The 19,376-nt window shown below is 39.6% G+C and overlaps 1 protein-coding gene across 2 annotated transcripts in view; it reads right to left on the bottom strand.

Annotated features, from left to right (window-relative positions):
- Window positions 1-19,376, bottom strand: part of LRRC28 (leucine rich repeat containing 28) — a 41,808-nt gene that overhangs the window by 9,329 nt on the left and 13,103 nt on the right. For both annotated transcript variants that reach the window (XM_026709350.2, XM_026709352.2), the window contains exons 6-7: window positions 4,603-4,809; window positions 535-637 (exon numbers count right to left, since the gene is read on the bottom strand). In XM_026709350.2, the coding sequence (XP_026565135.1) occupies window positions 535-637; window positions 4,603-4,809 (310 nt within the window). The remainder of the gene's footprint in view (window positions 1-534; window positions 638-4,602; window positions 4,810-19,376) is intronic.

The raw sequence follows: 19,376 nt of genomic DNA, 5'->3' as shown, positions 1-19,376 counted from the left end.
CTGATGATGTTACTTAGTTGGGTGATAAAACACTTTCAAGTAGACAGCTATGCTCAGGGAGCACCAAGGACTCTGTCGTTCAACCTTGAGCTACAGAGATTTCTCTTCTATTGGATCTGGAAGGTGCCATTTTAGGGACTTATCAATATCATACATGACCTTTACACATCTATAGTACTATATGTTGCAAAGCACACACGTAAATAATGTTACCACAAAATATGTATGGAAAAATGTCAATACTTCTATTTTACTCATAGTAAGTCTCAAGTTCAACATTTCCCCCTGAATTGTTCTTAGAAGATCAAGAAACAGCACAGGAGGCAGGGCTATATAAGCATTTAATAGGGAGAAAATTAATGTAAGAGATTTAATACAATGGAGCAGCCATTACAGGGAAATTCCTTTAAAGCATAGGATTGTCATTCAACAGATTAAATAATAATCCAACATAAAGTTTATGAAAAAGATTTACAAGATAAAAGGATCCATGGCAATTTATATTATAGGCTTAATTTAAATTTGAGTACCTACCCATTACAACCAATGACTTTGTTATAAAGGTAAGAAGGGAGACCTTTAAGGTGAGCGTTGTTATCCACATAAACATACTGCAGTTCCCGGGAACGACCTAAATCTGGATTTAAGAAACATTAAAAAGAAAATTAGTAATTACCTTCCTGACAGACACGTTTAAACAGACACACATACACACACCTTCCTGGTGTGTCAGGGAACATGCCTACCACCTGAGCACACTAGAAAAACCCTTTTATTATATAAATGGAAACCGTATAATACCCAGACAGGTTCTGCAATGAAAATTATCCCCTAATTTCCACGTTTCTGTCTGGGAATATATGCAAATAGCTTCTTTCGCAAGAAATAACAGAAGTCTCATTAAATGGCTGGGAAAAGAACAATGCAGAGTTCCAATTTTCTTATGTGATTTTTTTTTTTTTTTCAAGAAGGCTGCCAAGACTAAGAGGGCTGTTTCATTCCAAGAAAAACAATGACATAACTAAGAATAAAAGAACACTCCTCTGCATTTCTCGTTGTGTGTTTGTGCGTGCATGAACCTGTGAATGAGACGAAACAATTTGATTTACAACGTTGTTTTTTTTCTTAGCTCCAGGAGATGCAGTTTGCTTCACTGAGACCAGCCAAAAAAGTACAGACAGTCCTCCACTTACGACCACAAGGGAGTCCAAAATTTCCGTGGCTAAGTTGTTAAATGAAGTTTGCCCCATTTTGGCCATTCTTCCCATGGTTGTTAAGTGAATCACCACAGCTGTTAAGTTAATGACACGGTTGTTAAGTGAAACAGATGGGAAATCAAAAGCCTTGGAAGTTCATCAGAACTTAATTTGCAAAGTTGCGATGTACCTCCCTAACTGAAGCTGCGTTTTTATTTCTTTCTAAGCTAGTATTTTAGGGTTGGCATAAATTTAATTTTGCCATTAAAACTTTCAAGTGTTACAAGATTTCTAAAAATGTTCCCTAAGCTGTGAAACGGTAGCCTAAACCCATTTTAAAAATAAACAACAAATAGCTGGGTTTTTCCCCCCCCCGATGGTCCTTCTTTCAGTCTTTCAGCCGCTGAGAATCATAGTATACTGTACGTATCTGTAGTATCAACACATCCATTGTGTCTTCGCTTGTTCCTTTCTCATGAAAACTCCCCCATGACTTAAAAGCTGAGCCAAGAGAAGCCGAGCCAAATCACAAAAAGACTACCTCAATGTTAGAAATGTTCAATCTCAGCAGTGCTCTTGTGGCTCTTCTCCTTAAAGCTTTAAACTTCTGCAACGAAGATGATAAAAGATCGGGAAAATGCACTGTAGGACGAATGGTTGAGGGAGCTAGGTAGGTCTAGCTCAGTGATGGCGAACCTTTGGCATGTGTACCAGAGGTGGCACGTAGAGCCCTCTCAGTGGGCACGCACACCATCACCAGCTGCTCTTCTGGTTTCTGGCACGTTGGCAGGCTGGTCTTTGCGGGTGCCAGAGCACCAGAAAACAACCAGAAAAACAGCCAGAAAACACACTGTTCTCGGGCCGTTTTCAGGCCGTTTTTCGGGCCATTTTCAGGCTGCTTTTCAGGCCATTTTTGGCATGAAAAATGGCCCAGAAAACAGCCCAAAAATGATCAAAAACCAGTCCATTTTCCAGGCAGTTTTCAGGCTATTTTCCGGGCCGTTTGCAGACCATTTTTGGTGTGAAGAATGGCCTGAAAACAGCCTGGAAAATGGACTGGTTTTTGGTCATTTCTGGGCCGTTTTCTGGGCTATTTTTGTTTTCATGCCCAAAACAGCCTTAAAAATGCCCCCCAAAATGGCCTGAGAACAGTGTGTTTTGGGGCCATTTTTCTGGAGCTCTGGCGCCCGCAAAGACCAGCTGGCCGGCGTTCCAGAAACCAGGAGAGCAGCTGGTGATGGTGTGCATGCCCACTGAGAGGGCTCTATGGGCTACCTCTGGCACACATGCCATAGGTTCGCCATCACTGGTCTAGCCTATCAAACAGAAGAATTAGAGAGGACAGGATAACTGTCTTCCAATACTTGAGGGCAGAGAAGAGATGGACCCAGCCTCCAAAGCACCAGAGGGCAGGACAAGAAGTCGTGAGTGGAAGAATATGCAAGAGAGATCAACCTAGAAGCAAGGAGAAATTTTTTGATCATGAGGATAGTTAATCAATGGCATAGCTTGCCTCCTGGAGTTTGTGGGTGCTCCACCACTACAGGTTTTCAAGAAGAGATTTGTCTGGGATAGTATACTCCCTTAAGCAGGGAGTTGACCTTTTAGGTCCCTTCCAGCCCTGTGATTGTATAATCATGTGAGAAACACTAAAAAAAAAAAACCCTTTTCCTAAACATGTTCCTTTCAGACTTTGTAGAAGAAGGAAGGTAGCATCTGAAGTCACAAAAGGAAGTTTGCATGTGGCTTTTTTTAAAAAAAAAAAAAGCAGTACAAGTTTGTCTACAACATTTCCGTTTTTCTCCTCTTAGTGTGGGAGATCAAAGACTTTCTACTTGGACAAACTCCATGAATCCTAAACAAACCCCAATTCAACTATACTTTAAAAAAAAATTGTCCTGAAGGCATCTGCATTCCACGTGGCCGAACATGGAACAAATGGTCTTATGTGTCTGCTTGGCTTTTTAAAATTTTTTAACCTACTGTGAAAGTAGAAAATCTATGTGTCCAGAGACAGTAAAGGAAGCGAAGTTAACAAATGCAAAGGTTCGTTTTATGTGTGCATGGTTTTTTTTTTTAAAAAGGAAGAGAATTAATATACACTCATCCTCAAAACATATGGGCTGGCATAGCAATATCTTAAACTAGGGTGGGCGACTGCAAAAGCTGCAGGTGGTCCTTAGCACATTTGCAGTCACAGAGCTTTCCAAGAACACGCTGCTAAAATTTGGCAGCAAACTGGCCAGATTCTTGATGCTGTGATTCTGGTTTTTCTGTTTTGCTTTGCTTTTCCTCCAAAATGAGGGCGAAAGTTAAGGGAGGCATATTGTAGGAAAAAGCACTCAAATTCCCACCTTAAAGTGACCATTAGGACTTACAGAAATGATGCTGCCCAATTCTGTTATACACTGAATTTCAGCAGAATTTCTTGAGCTGCCTGTGTGTGTGTGTGTGTGTGTGTGAAGAGGTGAAAATAGAAACACTTTCTTCATATAAGCTTTCCTCTTCCTTATCATCTTTAACTTCTGGGAAGCAGGCCACACAAATTCAGCTTTATTTAACAGAATAACAGAGCTGGACGGGACCTTGGAGGTCTTCTAGTCCAACCCCCTGCTCAAGCAGGAGACCTTATACCATTTCTAGTGTTGGAGCATTCTAGTGTTGGAGCATTCACAACTTCTGGAGGCAAGTAGTTCCACTGGCTGATTGTTCTCACTGTTAGGAAATTTCTCCTTAGTTCTAGGTTGGAATTTCATCCTGTGATTTCAGATCCTTCAAGTGTCATAAAACCACCTGGTTGTGGGAAAAATCTACAGTCCCTAATCTTTAGAAAATTCCTATTTGTTAAACCCTGCTGTATTGAATATAAAGTACCGGTTAGATTCTCACAGCTTGCTATGCCACAGACACCAGTTTATCAGTAATATTCGTTGGGTTTATTTGCATAAAGTGAGAAGCTAAGAACCGATATTGCTTATCATTGGTGTAAGGATGTAGGAGGCACCCTGAAAGGCTGAAAACCACATCTCAAAAGTGGCATTCTCAGTGAAACTGGCAAACGGTGAACTTGGGTTAAGCTAACAGCTCATTAAAAATCAGCTAATGGAGAGTAATTTTTCTGGTTTTTTTCCCCTGTTTTGTTTAACCTGATCTGAGGATTCAGCCATAGAGTGCGGGTTGTATCCTCAACATTAGCCCATCGAATTGTTGGGTTCATATAAGGAAACTTTGGTTTAGCATAATGCATAAACCCAAACTATGTAAAACTGGAAGACTTTGATTAGTTATCTATCAGATACTTTTTGTTTTCTAATATGAAAATGATCTCATTAGTCCCCTTTCGTAGCTAGTCCCTCTGCCCATATATTTTACAACTCAATTCCCCAACAGCCAAAGCAGCACTCACCAAGAGGCAAGAATGCAAGCTGGTTTCCCGCCATGGACAACTCATTGAGGCTGGGAAGCTGGCAAAGATGGCGAGGGACATACCAGAGATGATTCTGGTCAGCAGTGAGGTACTGAAGAGAGAGGCACATGTGCAGCTTTTCAGGCAAGGTTATCAAATGATTGGTTGAGATGTCCAGCGTCTGTAGCTCTTTAAGGTCTCCAAGCTCTGCAAACACAATGACAAAAGCAACCAAAAGACATTACATTTAATATTTTATGACAAACGCTTTAAGGAAAATCCAGAATAAGGGAGTTGGAAGGCACCTTGGAGGTCTTCTAGTCCACCCCCCTGCTCAAGCAGGAGACCCTATACCATTCCAGACAAGTGGCTGTCCAGTCTCTTCTTAAACACCTCCAGTGATGGAGCATCCACAACATCTGAAGGCAAGCCATTCCATTTTCATTATCAGGAAATTTCTCCTTAGTTGTGGGTTACTTCTCTCCCTCATTAGTTTCCATTCATTGCTTCTCGTCCTGCCTTTAAGTACTTTGGAGAATGGGTTGACCCCTCTTCCTTGTGGCAGCCCCTCAAATATTGTAATCCAAATTCAATTCAAAATCCAAGTCAAAGTTTTAAAAATACCATATCTATCTATCTATCTATCTATCTATCTATCTATCTATCTATCTATCTATCTATCTATCTATCTATCTATCTATCTAATAGGAGTTGCAGCAGCATCCTTTGAATGTATCACCAAACACCACAGGAGGATTTGCTGTTGCTAAGGCACACATTGTGATTGACCTATGTTATTATTACTACGAAACGTCTGAATTATCTGACGTGACCTGCATAAATCAGGAATCTGGTAGCATCTTTTCAAGCTACCAAATTTTATTAAAAAGGCTAAACTTTTGTGAGCATGAAAGCTTCGCATTTTAATAAAATGTAATACTATCAGATTTCTCCTGGTTTTTGGATATTATAGTTTAATATGACTCTCCTCCTACAAGGTCCACACAAGCTGGTAAGACTTTTTATTCATGGATAGCCTTTATGAAACTATTGGGATTCTGAGCCATGGTGGTGCAGTAGTAAGAGTGCAGTACTGCAAGCTACTTCTGCTGCCTGCCGGCTGCCTGCAATTTGACAGTTCGAATCTCACCAGGCTCAAGGTTGGCTCAGCCTTCCATCCTTCCGAGATTGGTAAAATGAGGACTCAAATTTTGGGGGGCAATGGGCTGACTCTAAACCGCCTAGAGACGGATGTAAAGCACTGTGAAGCGGTATATAAGTCGAAGTGCTATTGCTATTATATTCTTCTGAAGTACAAATGTAGTATAGCACATTTAACAAAGATTCTTTTCCAATTTTCTTTGCAATTGCAAGTAGAAGATGCTGTACTCGCAGCCATGCCAAATGATTTTATGATCGCTGTCCCTAACAAATAAGCAAGCAATTCTCTTAATTTGAAGCCCCATTAGACACAATGGGGAAAAAAGATAGGCGTAGGGAAAAGCCACATATCCCTAAATGGGAAACACTCGAAAAACAATATGAAAAAAAAAAATAGTTTCCTGCAAGGTTTGCCATAAAGATCATAGCCATCACATCTTAATTGAAACCGGACAGTTTTTGCATTGGCTGTGTTATGGTGACAGGGAAGCTCCAGGACCCGAAAGTTCTAAAATGAAATCCCCAGAAGAAGAAAAAAAAAAATGAGGGCCCATTTTAACCGGATGCAATAATATTTCAAGACACAGAAGCAATAAAAACAGCAGCATTCCTGTTATGATAATTAGAAGATAGGAACAGATCTGGGACCGTTCTGCAGGTGCTGGAGGAGGAACGGGGAAGGGAGAGGAAGGGGGAAATGACAGCTCATTATGAGGCTGGTAGGCAATACAGGATAATGGAAGGGAACCAGGTGGGATACGCTGGGAAGGTTTACATAATCGAAAAGCAGGAGAAAAACAAAGGTTTATGTGTAAAGTTTTTAAACAAATTTAATCAAGTGGGCTGGGGGACAACTCATCAATTCTAGTGAAGGCAGCTTCCTGGTTCTCCTTTTTCCATTCTTTTTGGAATTAACTTAATTTCTTTAATTAACTTAATGTTAAATTCTAACTCAAGAGCAGGTGTGAGACGCAGATAAAAAGATACTTTAAATGAGTACAGGTAAGTTCCCCACTTGCAGCCAGAGTTGAGCCCAACATTTTTGTTGCTAAGCAACGCAGTTAAGTGAGTTTTGCCCCCGGTTTACGACCTATCTTGCCACAGCTGTTAAGTGAATCACTGCATGGTGCTAAGTCAGTAACACAGCTGTTAAAGTGAATTTGGCTTCCCCACTGTCTTTGATTGTCAGAAAGTTGCAAAAGTGGATCCCGCGACCCTGGGAACACAGCAATCGTCATATAAATATGAATCAGATGCCAAACACCTGAATTTTAATCACATGACCATGGAGATAGTACCACAGTGATGTGAAAAATAGTCACAAATTAAGAATGAGCTGCAGTGGTGCAGTGGTTAGAGTGCACTACTGCAGGCTACTTCTGTTGACTGCCAGCTGCTTGCAATTTGGCAGTTTGAATCTCACCAGGCTTAAGGTTGACTCACCCTTCTATCCTTCTGAGGTGGGTAAAATGAGGACCCAGATTGTTGGGGGCAAGAGGCTGACTCTGTAAACTGCTTAGAGAGGGCTGGAAAGCACTGTGAAGTGGTATATAAGTCTGCTATTGCTTGGGAAGGAAGGAAGGAAGGCAGGCATAGTGGCAGAGTGGTTAGAATGCAGTGTTTCAAGGTAATTCTGCCCACTGCCAGGAGTTCAATGCCAGGAGTTTGGTGCCACATCAAAATGGTGTCAAATGGTGTCATCTGTGACGTGATCAAGAAGGAAGATGCCCGATATGCAACGGAGCATTCACATTTCCATGGCATGGAGATGGTGTTTGGTCCCTGTTGTTGCTGCCCAGCATTCGGTGCCATACAGTGCAACAGGGCAGATGGTTGCCTCGTAAATCTTAAGATTTAAGACAGGTTGGCATTTGCCTGTCACATTAGCTGCTAAAATGTTTTAAGAAACCATCATTAGCTGCTAAAATGTTTTAAGAAAAAGGCAGATGAGCATTGAGTCTTCTGACTCAAATCAGATCAGGTCTTTATTACGGAGATAGATCAGCCTTCTGAGTCATCCCAAAGTCTGTCCAGCAGCACAAGACCATGAAGAGTGCAGCCTACATAATACCCAAACCTCAGACGGACAAGCAAAAGACTCAGCTATTTTTAGACACAGCACCTTGGTTGCAAGGCTATTTTTAGTGGCAGGGACCGCCCAGTTCAAATCCTTCAAAGCTGCCAGTTGGCAAACTGGCAAAGATCCAGAAGTAGTGCAGGCCAAGATATAGGTTTCCCCCCCTCCCAACTCTTAGGGAGGGGGCCGATATTCTTCATCTTTGTTGTCCAGCCAGAAGAATCCTCCTTCAAATTATCACCACTCCTTCTTATCCTTGGAATACCAAATTCTGGACATACATATATCAAAGACAAACAACAGTGCAATCCGTCCTCAGGTTATTACACCAGAGAGACAAGGGCTGAACTGCTCTTAAACCAACCTGTCATCCAGGACAAGTGGAATTATAGACTACTTCTAACTCTGCACCTCCGTGGAGCACGATTGGCCAGAACTGGTAGCACAGTCAGAATCCTTGCCAGGTAGGCTGTTGTAGACTTACAACAGTTCATTTAATGACCATCTGAAGTTACAACGACACTGAAAAAAAGGGACTTACAACCGTTTTTCACACTTATGACTGTTGCAGCATCCCCAGGGTCACATGGTCCAAATTCAAACCCTTGGCAACTCACTCATATTTATGACAATTGGAAAGTAATGTTTACATCTCAAGACTTCCGGAGATATTAAACTAGTGTTATGCAGTGTCAACATACCGTTATACAGAGAAGAGAACATACAGTATATAAACTCATTATCAACCAGGTTGACCTTAAGGGGGAGATGTGATAGTTATGAGTGGACTCTGGACTCCCCTCTCAAAATACAGAGCTGATTGGGGAATTCTGGGTGTTGAATTCTAGTACTTTTTGAGCAGTGGTTTTTAAACTAGAGATAATTACCCCCAAAGGATAATATTTTTTTGGAGGGGGGGCGGTAACTAAATGACATTATTTGAGACCACAAGGGTTCATTGGGTCAATCGTTTATAAACTCCTGTTCTGGAAGAATCGCAACGAAATCGCGGCGGCACCTCCTGAGGCATGCAGCGGGTAGCGCTTAACGGTTGAGCATTCGGCACTGCCACCCTTTTGGCATTATTGCCACCATTTATAGGTGGCGATGGAGAGCTGCCAATTGGGCTGGCGGTCACTGGTCGGCTTAAACTTGTTTTGGTCACTTCAGGCACTTTGGTTTTTTTGATCTGTGACCTTCTGAGTAGATTCCTTCTTTTTCTTATCCTCTTTTTTTTTCTTTTCTTGTCTTCCATTAATTGTTCTTCCTTTTCTCCTTCTCTCTTGGAACTGCCTTCTTCCAAAATTTCTCCCTCATCGGTTTGCATGGGAATAGAATCTGTGGAAAATTCTGCTGAAATATGAAATTCTTGACAGCTTCTTAGGGCTATTAAAGCCCAGTAGGACCTGTCCCGCTACATTCAGTGCAAAAGTCAAATTATTGCATTAAAATCCCGTTGAAGTCCTTAGGAAGCTTGCAGCAATTAAAAAAATATATCAAATGTTTTCATTCTGCTTCTAAGATACTTCCATCATCATTTGTCTCAGAATGCCTTTTACTGAATGAGGATGCAGGATCGCTGGGAGCCAACATGCTTAATAACAAAATACGCTTTGCTGTGGTCAAGATCAAAGAAAAAAGTTACTGGGGATTAGCGTTGGAGTTTATGCAGAAAGCGCTTCAAAGTGAATATTCGTTCTGTTATAAACACTAACTTTCACTAGTGCCTTAGGAAATTATGACTAATCAGGGGGAAGAGATTATGATAACAAAACATGACAATGTCTTTGCTGTTCTGATAATTAAGTTGTCATAGTGTGTGTTATTGGTGCTACTGGTGATTTGCACTGCTATGCCAAACAGTGCTCTATTAGTCTCACCTCATTTTAAAGAGATCGTGACCATCTTCAATCATCCAGATTCCCCATGTTCATTTACACAACTGGTCATAATTCACAAGAATCAATCCATTAAACTAACTGGAAACTTCTGGCTAGGTTTACAAGCCAGGCAATGTCATCATTTGTTTATTATTATTAAGTTTATCTGCCACCCATCTTGCTGTGGGGCTATAATATGCTTTATATTGTTAAGATTTCATGCATGCTACACTTTTTCAAGTCAAGTTTCATCAAGGCAGCTTGGTGACCCTTAAGTGTATTGTCAGGAGTTGTCAAATCCCACACTTGTACCATCCATTAAGAAGAATAAATAAATAACTGTTGTGAGTTTGCTTGTGTCTTTTGATACGAGGTAGGGAAGAATTCACATTATTTACTGTACTATTAAATGGAGCTGAAAGGCAAAATTGTTTTCCCACTTATGGTTGAAAACACTGGTGAAGAAGAAAAAGAAGTTTCTCTGTTATGTAGCGTAAGAGAGTAAGCTTGAAAACTGCATTTTTAAAATCCCATTTTATCACGGGTTGCTCCATCAAGCTTCTGAAAGGTACCACTGAATCAAGGGTGTATCGAAAAGAAAGCCAGTTTACTTGTTTTTGGAATAACAGGCAAATTGATAACATTACTTAATGGATCCATGCAGCTAAAGAACTCTTTGGCTTTCTAAGGGCGTTTGAGGATTTTTCCAAGCAATCTTGTAAGGCAATTCTGCCGTGTATATTGCCAGTCTGTGGAACGCAGAGGTGCACGAAGGGAGGCTCAGCCAACCTCATTGTACACATGTTGTACTCTGGCAATAAAGGTAATAATAATGATGATGAAGGCATTGGAACAGACTACCCCTGGACAACCTCTCTTTCCTCACTGATCCCAGTAATCTACTTGGCTTACTGAGGAACTATGGAAACTAGAACAGATGAAAAGACGCCTAGAGCAATGCTGGAAGAAAACCAGGAGTGAGCTCAACTAATCACATTCCTACATTTGAGAGTGCCCCAAAGTTGCTTTTTCAGGAGGCAACTGGACTTTGTTTTTTTTTCTTTTGAAGGCATTTCACTTCTCATCCAAGAAGCTTCTTCAGCTCTGACAGGATAGTCAGGACCTTTGGGACAACCATGACCTGGATGACTGAGAATCTCTACAGATTTAGAGCTATACAATTTGGGATGAATGCCTAAGGAATGATGTGGGAGCAGGAATGGATTTCCAGAGGGGGGAAAATTGCAGACTACAGGAACCAGGAGCACCACTCAGGTGGCCTTGAGGACACAGATAAACCTCCAAGTGGCCTCAATGACTAAAAGAAAGCAAATGACCAGCTGTCTGCAAGGAATATAAATCCTTCCACTCCCCACCATCCAGTCAGAGCTGAAGTAGCTTCTTGGATGAGAAGTGAAACATCTTCAAAAGAAAAAACAAGAAAGTCCAGTTGCCTCCTGAAAAAGCACTTTTGGAACAACCATGAACTGGATGACTGAGAATCTCTACAGACTTTGAGAGTGCATTAAGGTAATAAGGGAGACAAAGTCTTTTTGACTTCTCTATCTTTACTGCCTCTGTGAACGTCTGGAAGATCTGTTCATAAATACCTGTCCCCCTTTTAGGAGACAATCCTTTTGCAGGCTACTGTAACACATATGTGGGTTCATTGTCAGACATTGCCTGCCTTTGGATAAAGTCTGGTAAGGGACAATGTCTTCCAAGACATCCAAGAATTCCTTTGAGCTTGAGAACGGGGCTACTAGACTTCTCTATGTCTATGGAGATTCTCAGCCATCCAAGGTTCTGGTTGTCCAAAGGTGCTTTTTCAAGAGGCAACTGGCCTTTCTGGGTTTTCTTTGAAGACATTTTGCTTCTCACCCAAAAAAGCTTCTTCAGTTCTTCTTCAGACATCTCTATGATTTGACCTCTGCTACTTGTAAAATTGATGCCTCAACAGGGTAATCCATACCACTAGGAAAAAGCACATATGAGTGGATTCAGAAGTGACAACATGCTTTGTTAAGAGAAGAGGGGATGCACCGTCTTCGCAAGCCCTTTCTTGATCTGGCCATCTTAGCTACCAGTTCATTTCAAGCCAGTCTGGTTGCAGGACAGGCTGACTCAGTCCAGAAATAGCTTTGATTTCCAGGTGGATGACCGCTGTCAGATCTGGATAGACAGTGCAACCCTACAGCTCAGCAACTTTCAATGCGATATAATATGATATTCTCCTGCATTGCCTGCAAGAGCCCCTGTTTTGCAGTCTTTCTCCTCTCTTAAGTGGGCAGTTGCAATTGGTATTCCCAAGGAGAGAGTGAGGATGCCCATGACTGCTTCAATGCAGAGTTCTATAGGGTTTTGACCTCTTCCCTCAGGCTGTTGAATATCTGCGTGAAGGTTTGTAGGTTATCAAAGACGTTCAGCGGTGATATCAGCAGTGGGCTGATGATACACAATGCACATCACCACCATCAGATTAGACCGGAAAGGATAGTTGACTTCGGTATTGGAGGCTTTATGTCTTGGCATGGATGGGTTAAAACTGAGATGGTTCCATTGTTGTTAACAACTGCTTTCCTCTTTTAACCATTGCAATTTAAAATTTTACAAATTAATAACTGATTTTATATGTTACCTTTCTTATGGTATTATTGTGCAACACATCCCCTTTTTGTGGCTGACCCTAACTCCTCCAACAAGATATTCCAATTCAGGCTTATCTTGATTCAGATTGCAGACTCCATGCTAAGCCATCTCTGAAATCTGTGTCTGGTTCACGCCCTACATTTTATCCCAACTCCAACAAACCATACTGTTGTCTTGCATTCCTTATTCGCTGTGTTAAAATGTATCCCAAGCAATGGCGTCTATGTTTGAACACGACAGTAATTAAGTTTGTAAACAATTATGTTGCTGGTAAATTACATTTTACAGCTAATCTAGCCATAAAAGCCAACAGCCCATTGATAAAGCTAATGCTTGAAAGGAAAATTGAAAAGGCACACATAGCTTTACACATCCGCAAGAGATTGAAAAACTTTACAGCTTCGCTTGATTAACATTTCCCAAGGGATGTAGGAGTATGCGACCGACCAATGCAACTTTTCCAGAATTCAAATATTTTTGTAAAAGTAGATTAAGATCCCCTTGGTAGGATAAAGTAGGATTAAGTTCCCAATCTTACCTTATTTAGCTTGTTCATCACCTACATTTCCCCTCCCCAACCTCTTGATGAATCCCTCTCTGAAATGGGTTCAAATGGGTACAGGATATATCACTCTTAACATACTCTAAACTAAACTGTATTGCAGGTTTTTTCTTATGCGTGTCTGTATATCACGCAGATTGACATTGTAGATCAACTATATACATAAATTATGCATTCTCCTAATTCATATTATTTATTGTTGCATTTGAATAAATTACCAAATGGAATATTTTCAGTATCAGACTAATTGTAATATGTTGGATGATGGCTGCATAGATCTACATTCCTTAAGAATCACAGAAGGAAAAGAATAAGAAAATTATTAGAAAAGTGGACAAATAAATTAACTCTCCCTTTATGTCTTTTTTTTAACTGAAGGAAATAATTTGCTATTTTGAATGGGAAAGCAGCCACAGAAATGTTAATTCCCATTGGACAAGAAACATTATACTCAAAATCGATCTTAGGAATAATGTCACCCACACATTATTTTGCAGAAAACAGGTTTGTATACTGAAAGCTGCCTGATATCTGTCAGAAAAACCAGTGGATCCTTTTGTCATAAACTTACAATGACCATATCAAGAAAATAGTTTCTCAGCAAGGCATCTAAATTGCATTTTGGACCAGCTGTTATTATAGTACTGTACTATACAAGACAAGAAGCAATGGATGGAAACTAATCAAATAGAGAAGCAATCTAGAACTAAGTAGTAATTTCCTAACAGTGAGAACAATCAACCAATGGAATAATTTGCCTTCAGAAGTTGTGGGTGCTTCATCACTGGAGGTTTTCAAAAAGAGACTGGACAGCCATTTGTTTGAAATGGTATAGGGCTTCCTGCTTGAGCAAGGGGCTGGACTAGAAGACCTCCAAGGTCCCTTTCAATTCTGTTATTCTATTTCTGTATAGAAAGCTGAAAACGGACAAACACCACAACATAACAGCACCCAGCTGACCTTCTCCATGAAAACCCTAGGAGTGAACTTGACAGACCCTACAGCCAAAACATTCATGGAATGAATAAGTCTACACAACGTAGAGTATACTTTTTATGTGGCCAATAGCATTCAGAGATTTGCAGCATCGAAAGCCAAGCAGGGAAGGCAAACTAATCAAAGCAAATTTTTTTCAAAAATAAAACAAGAGAGAAGCAGCAACTTCCTGCAGATGTTTTTATTGTTCCAGCCCAATAGTAGCAAAGCAGTCTCTTTCACTCAAGCCCTTTTCGAACCGTGTTGGTTTGCAAAGAGTGAATATGCAGCCAGGAAGGGCTGGTTCTTTGAAAGCAACTGCTCTCGTGTTTAAAACAACCTGCTTTATTTTCCTGTTAACACCACAGGGAAGCAACTGTGTTCTCTTCGCTGATGATGTAAAGCTATTCAACACCACTGACAATACCGCTACCCTTCAAAAAGACCTCGACTATGTATCAGAATGGTCAAACAAATGGCAACTTCAAATCTCAACAAATAAATGCTCTGTCTTACATATTGGCAAAAAAAATCAGAACATAAAATACAGGCTGAATAGTCAAGACCTTGTTGATGATTCAAACTCTGTCAAGGATCTTGGAGTACTCCTCTCAAATGACCTAAGTGCTAGAGCCCACTGTAAGGACATAGCCAAAAAGGCATTAAGAGTTGTTAACCTAATCCTGCGTAGCTTTTTCTCTGGTAATATCACACTACTAACTAGAGCATACAAAACATTTGCTAGATCAATACTCAAATACAGCTCATTAGTCTGGAACCCGTATTACGTATCCGATATTAACACAGTGGAGAAAGTCCAGAAATATTTCACAAGAAGAGTTTTCCGCTCCTCTACTCATTGCAGAATACCTTATGCCACCAGACTTAAAATTCTAGACCTAGAAAACCTAGAACTACAACCGCCTTAAGTCCAATCTAAGTATAGTATATAAATTCATACATTGCAATGTCCTACCTGTCAATGAATACTTCAGCTTCAACCATAACAACACAAGAGCACACAATAGATACAAACTCAAGATAAATCGCACCAAACTTGATTGCAGGAAATACGACTTCAGCAACAGAGAGGTCAATGTCTGGAATACTCTACCTGACTCTGTGGTTTCTTCCCCAAACCCCAAAAACTTTAACCTTAGACTGTCTACTATTGACTTCACCCCTTTCCTAAGAGGTCTGTAGGAGGCGTGCATAAGCGCACCAATGTGCCTACAGTCCCTGTCCTATTGTTTCTTTTTATTTTCTTATATGTATCCATTTCATGTATTCATAACTATGTTTATACTTATACCTGTTATCTTATAATCGCTTGACAAATAAATAAATAAAATAAAGTGCTGCAAGTTCATTCACTTTTAAGTCTGGTCCTCTTGGAAATGTGTCTGACATCCCAAACTTGTCCTATTGCGTACGGTTTGTATGCTTGTTACTAAATTAGTAAAGCAGAATGCCTACTAAGAAACAGAAAAAAATGGTGTTTCCGGGCTACGTTTTGTCTTATAAGTTAGACTCCTTGCAAGAAACAATCCTTGATTGTTGCATGGGATTATGCTGGAAGATCACGATACAAAACAACATTATCAAAAGGCTAATAGCTAAATATTACTCTCTCAAGGCCTACCCATATCACAGTACCAAAACCATACATTTGACTTTGGGATACCATATCATTTCACTGTCAAATGCTACAACAGGAGTATAAAAAGGTACATTGTGCTGTTTGAAAAGCAGTGGAAAGTTTAGTAGCTGAGCCCAAAAAGGAAAAACGTTGTTGGGCACTAGGTTCTCACCCTTCTTTCCCCCTCCCCTTTAGTTGTAAAAAGGGACAGTGTAGTGGATCAGTAGTTAAAATGCTGGGCTTTTTGGCTGGAAAGCTGGAAGCTTGGGTTCAAGACCCTGAGTGCCACATGATGGGGTGAGTTCCCATCCTTGCTCTAGCTCCTGCCAACCTAGCAGTTCGAAAGCATGCAAATGGGAGTAGATAAATAGGTATCACTTTGGTGGGAAAGTAACAGCGTTCCATGCATCACATAATTGTGGAAATGTCTTTGGACAGGGTTGTCTTTAATGGGCTTGGAACAGAGATTGAGCACCAATCCCTAAAATCGGCAATAACTGGCAGAGTAAAATCCTCAGAAAACTCCTTTACCTTTTTTTTTGTAAACTCCTCAAACCAAAAAAATTCTATTACCATTTCAATATTAATTTAACAGTTTTATTTCCATGTGGCCTAGCAAAGATCTTTTGAAACTGAAGTAATTCTGTATCCATATAATCTGTGACAACTCCAGAAAAGATTCCCAATGAGGCTGCTTACTATCCGTTTCTGCATATGAAGCAAATCTTGAGATTCTGGACAATATTAAGTTTAGCTGCAAATTGGTTGTTAATGCAAATCCACATGGAATTTTTTTTACACAAATAAAATTGAGAACTGATAAAAGTAACTTGCTGGGATAGATCTGTGAACCTTTATCACTTTTGGATATGCATTATTATAAAAAAAAAATCTGCCGTATAAGGATTAGAACTTTTATTTATGGTTCGTTGCTAAACTCAAGTTCCAAAATGATCAGAAAAAAGACACTTTAATATTTAATGTGAAAAATATTAAGATATTTTTCTTTCATGGCCCATTAAATATTTAACGGGCCATGAAAGAAAAATATCTTAATGTCCCGCTGAATGATCATAAAGATACTAAAATGAGACCAAACCAAGTTAGTCTGGAAAACTTTATTAATTTTCCTCACTAACTCCTGCAAGGCATTTCCTGTATATATTTAGCAATTTGTTTAAATGAATTATCAATAAATTTATACATTGTTAATAGACTGCTTTCACAGTAAAAAAAGAAGGAAGCCTAATATACTAAGAGAATTCTATGTTTAAGCATGGGATGGTAAAAACGATCCTACATACAACATATTTAAGCACCTAGGATGCCAACTATGACTTAGGACATGCAAGAACAGATTGTCCTTGGTTGATTTTTGTCTGACAAAATTAAACTTGGAATGTGGAAAACAACTGATTACAGTTCCTTCATCTACCAAATTCAGAATATCCAGAAGGTAACACGGAAAACCAACTATTACATCAACATGGTTCTTTGCAGGATCAGACACTGGGGCTATGACCTAATATTCTTAGCTAACTTTAGGCTGCAATATAGATGATATTTTGAGAAGAAATTTATTGTGGTAGTCATTGCCAAAGCTGTTTAATTCATTTACCATGAAAGCTGGCAAAACATGAAGCTTTTCAATTACAAAATCAATAATTAATGTCAAATGCTTGCTGAGTAAACTTAGCTTGCTTTAATTAAATATTACACGATGCTACAACTTATACACTTTATAAGCTGCAAATGTCAAATCCAAAATAATAATAATAATCCAGAATCTTCAAATCTTGTCAGATGTTTAAAAAATTATCTGCTATGTGTTCAATAGATCAAAATGCCAAAAGTTAGTTCCAGACATTTTTATTAAAAAAAAAAATTTCTCGTAGAAAAATAAAACTCCAACTCCAATGGGGCCCCAACTTCTGTAACAATGGAGCTTAAAACATCAACAGAAGGCTATAACATAATCAGCTGCCACTTTTACATGTTTTAAAACTGTACTGATTAGAATCTGAGCTTTGACAGAATGATACCAGCAATACTACAGTGGCTGTCATTACATTTATCTGAGAGAACATTCATGTTGAAAGCATGTCAAAATGTGGTGGGAGAGATCAAAATCAATATACGACTGCTCTCCTAATAAAACAGCTTCTCTTATATAAAAGCCCTTTAATCATCTCTCTTTATATAATTGCACGATTTATCTACCTTTTCAGATGATAATATAAAGGTCAAGGTTTCCCTGACCAGTTGTGTCCGACTCCAGGGTACAGTGCTCATCTCAATTTCTTGGCCGAAGGAAGCAACGTTGCCTGAAGACATTTCCGTGGCCAGCATGTCTGTACACCTAAGTTGCATGGAATGCTGCTATCTTCCCATCAAAGTGGTACCTGTTTATCTACTCATAGGTGCTGGGGCAGGAATGGGGGCTCACCCTGCTGCATGGCACTTGTCTCTCAAATCCGGGCTGTCAGCTTTCCAGCTGACAAGCTGAGCATCTTTAACCACCAAGCCACCGCACCCAATAATATACCCAACAATAAATAATACAACTATATTAATAATCACATTGATGTGGTTATTAATTTCAGTCAACCCAAAGGTCCTTAAAGTAGGGGCCCTGCTCTTCTCAAAGGGAACTTGTTCCATTGGAGAGGTGCTACCTCAGCAAAATGCTTTGGAGGTTCTATCTCACTACCTTTTCTATGCACATGTGGTAAGTAGAGACTTATTTGTGAAAGGCAATCGCTTAGATATTCTGGCCCTGAACCATGGAAGGGTTCTTCATGAATTGTTCTTAGAAATCCTCTGGCAAACAGTGTAGCTCCTGCAGCAATTGTGTACTCTGGTAGTACCATGTCTGGGAATACCTGGGAAGGTATTTAAAATGGATGCAATTTAAATTCTAAAAATATACTCCCTCCCCCCCCATGAAATCACATTCTTGCTCAAGGCAATGGTGACAAAACTGCAGTGATAAGCTGCATCCAGCTCTTTGCTAGATCGGAATGTGTGGTTATTTACTCACAATTATGAGAATCACAGCATTTCCTTAAAAGGGATTTATAAGTGGAGATTTGCAACCATGAAACCTGCTAGGGAAGTAAGTGCTGGCAAAGCAATACCAGAAAGGACTCTTCAGAAGACTCAGGGAAACAGATTTAGAGGCCAATTTCCTAACTGAGATGAATTATTACAAGCAGCAGAGGATGAATACATAAACATTTTGGGGAAAGAAAAAGTTACGGGACCTTAAGCAATCTGATTTTAAATCAGCAATTCAACATTGACAGATATTTTAATGGTTAAAACCAGTGATATTTTTTAAAGAGTCAGAAATATCACATACCTAAAGATTTTAATACATAGGAAGAAAAGGTTTAATGTCCCATATTTTTTATAAATGGAGGATAAAATAAGCAAGCATCTTTTAAACCGAAAGGTATAAAAACCCTAAGTAAAGCATAACAGACAAATAGTCATTCTGTAATATAACCTTTTTGAAAGCTCTCATATAAAAACCCTTCACTACCTTAAAAAAAAGTTAAGTTTTGCTTGAAAAAAAATCTTCATATAAACTGCCGGAATCCAGCATGAATTCTAAGAAACTTAATTATATCCAGGTACCTACTTTGGAATTAAATATTTTGAAAACATGTTGGACAATTTTCAGTCAGAAGAAGTTTCTGACTTTATGAAATGCCCACCATTTGACATTTTCAATTACAGTTACTGTCCATTTGAATTTCTATATTTGGAAAATGTTAGTAGAAGTAGTGTGTTAGGATTCAGCATTCACTATAAAGTTCTTGCTACATT

The sequence above is a fragment of the Pseudonaja textilis genome, chromosome 13 (genome assembly GCF_049901715.1).
Source record: "Pseudonaja textilis isolate UNSWEBS1 chromosome 13, rPseTex1.2, whole genome shotgun sequence".
NCBI lineage: Eukaryota > Metazoa > Chordata > Lepidosauria > Squamata > Elapidae > Pseudonaja > Pseudonaja textilis.
The sequence above is the reverse complement of the archived record's forward strand: the minus strand, read 5'-3'. Positions and strand labels throughout refer to the sequence as shown.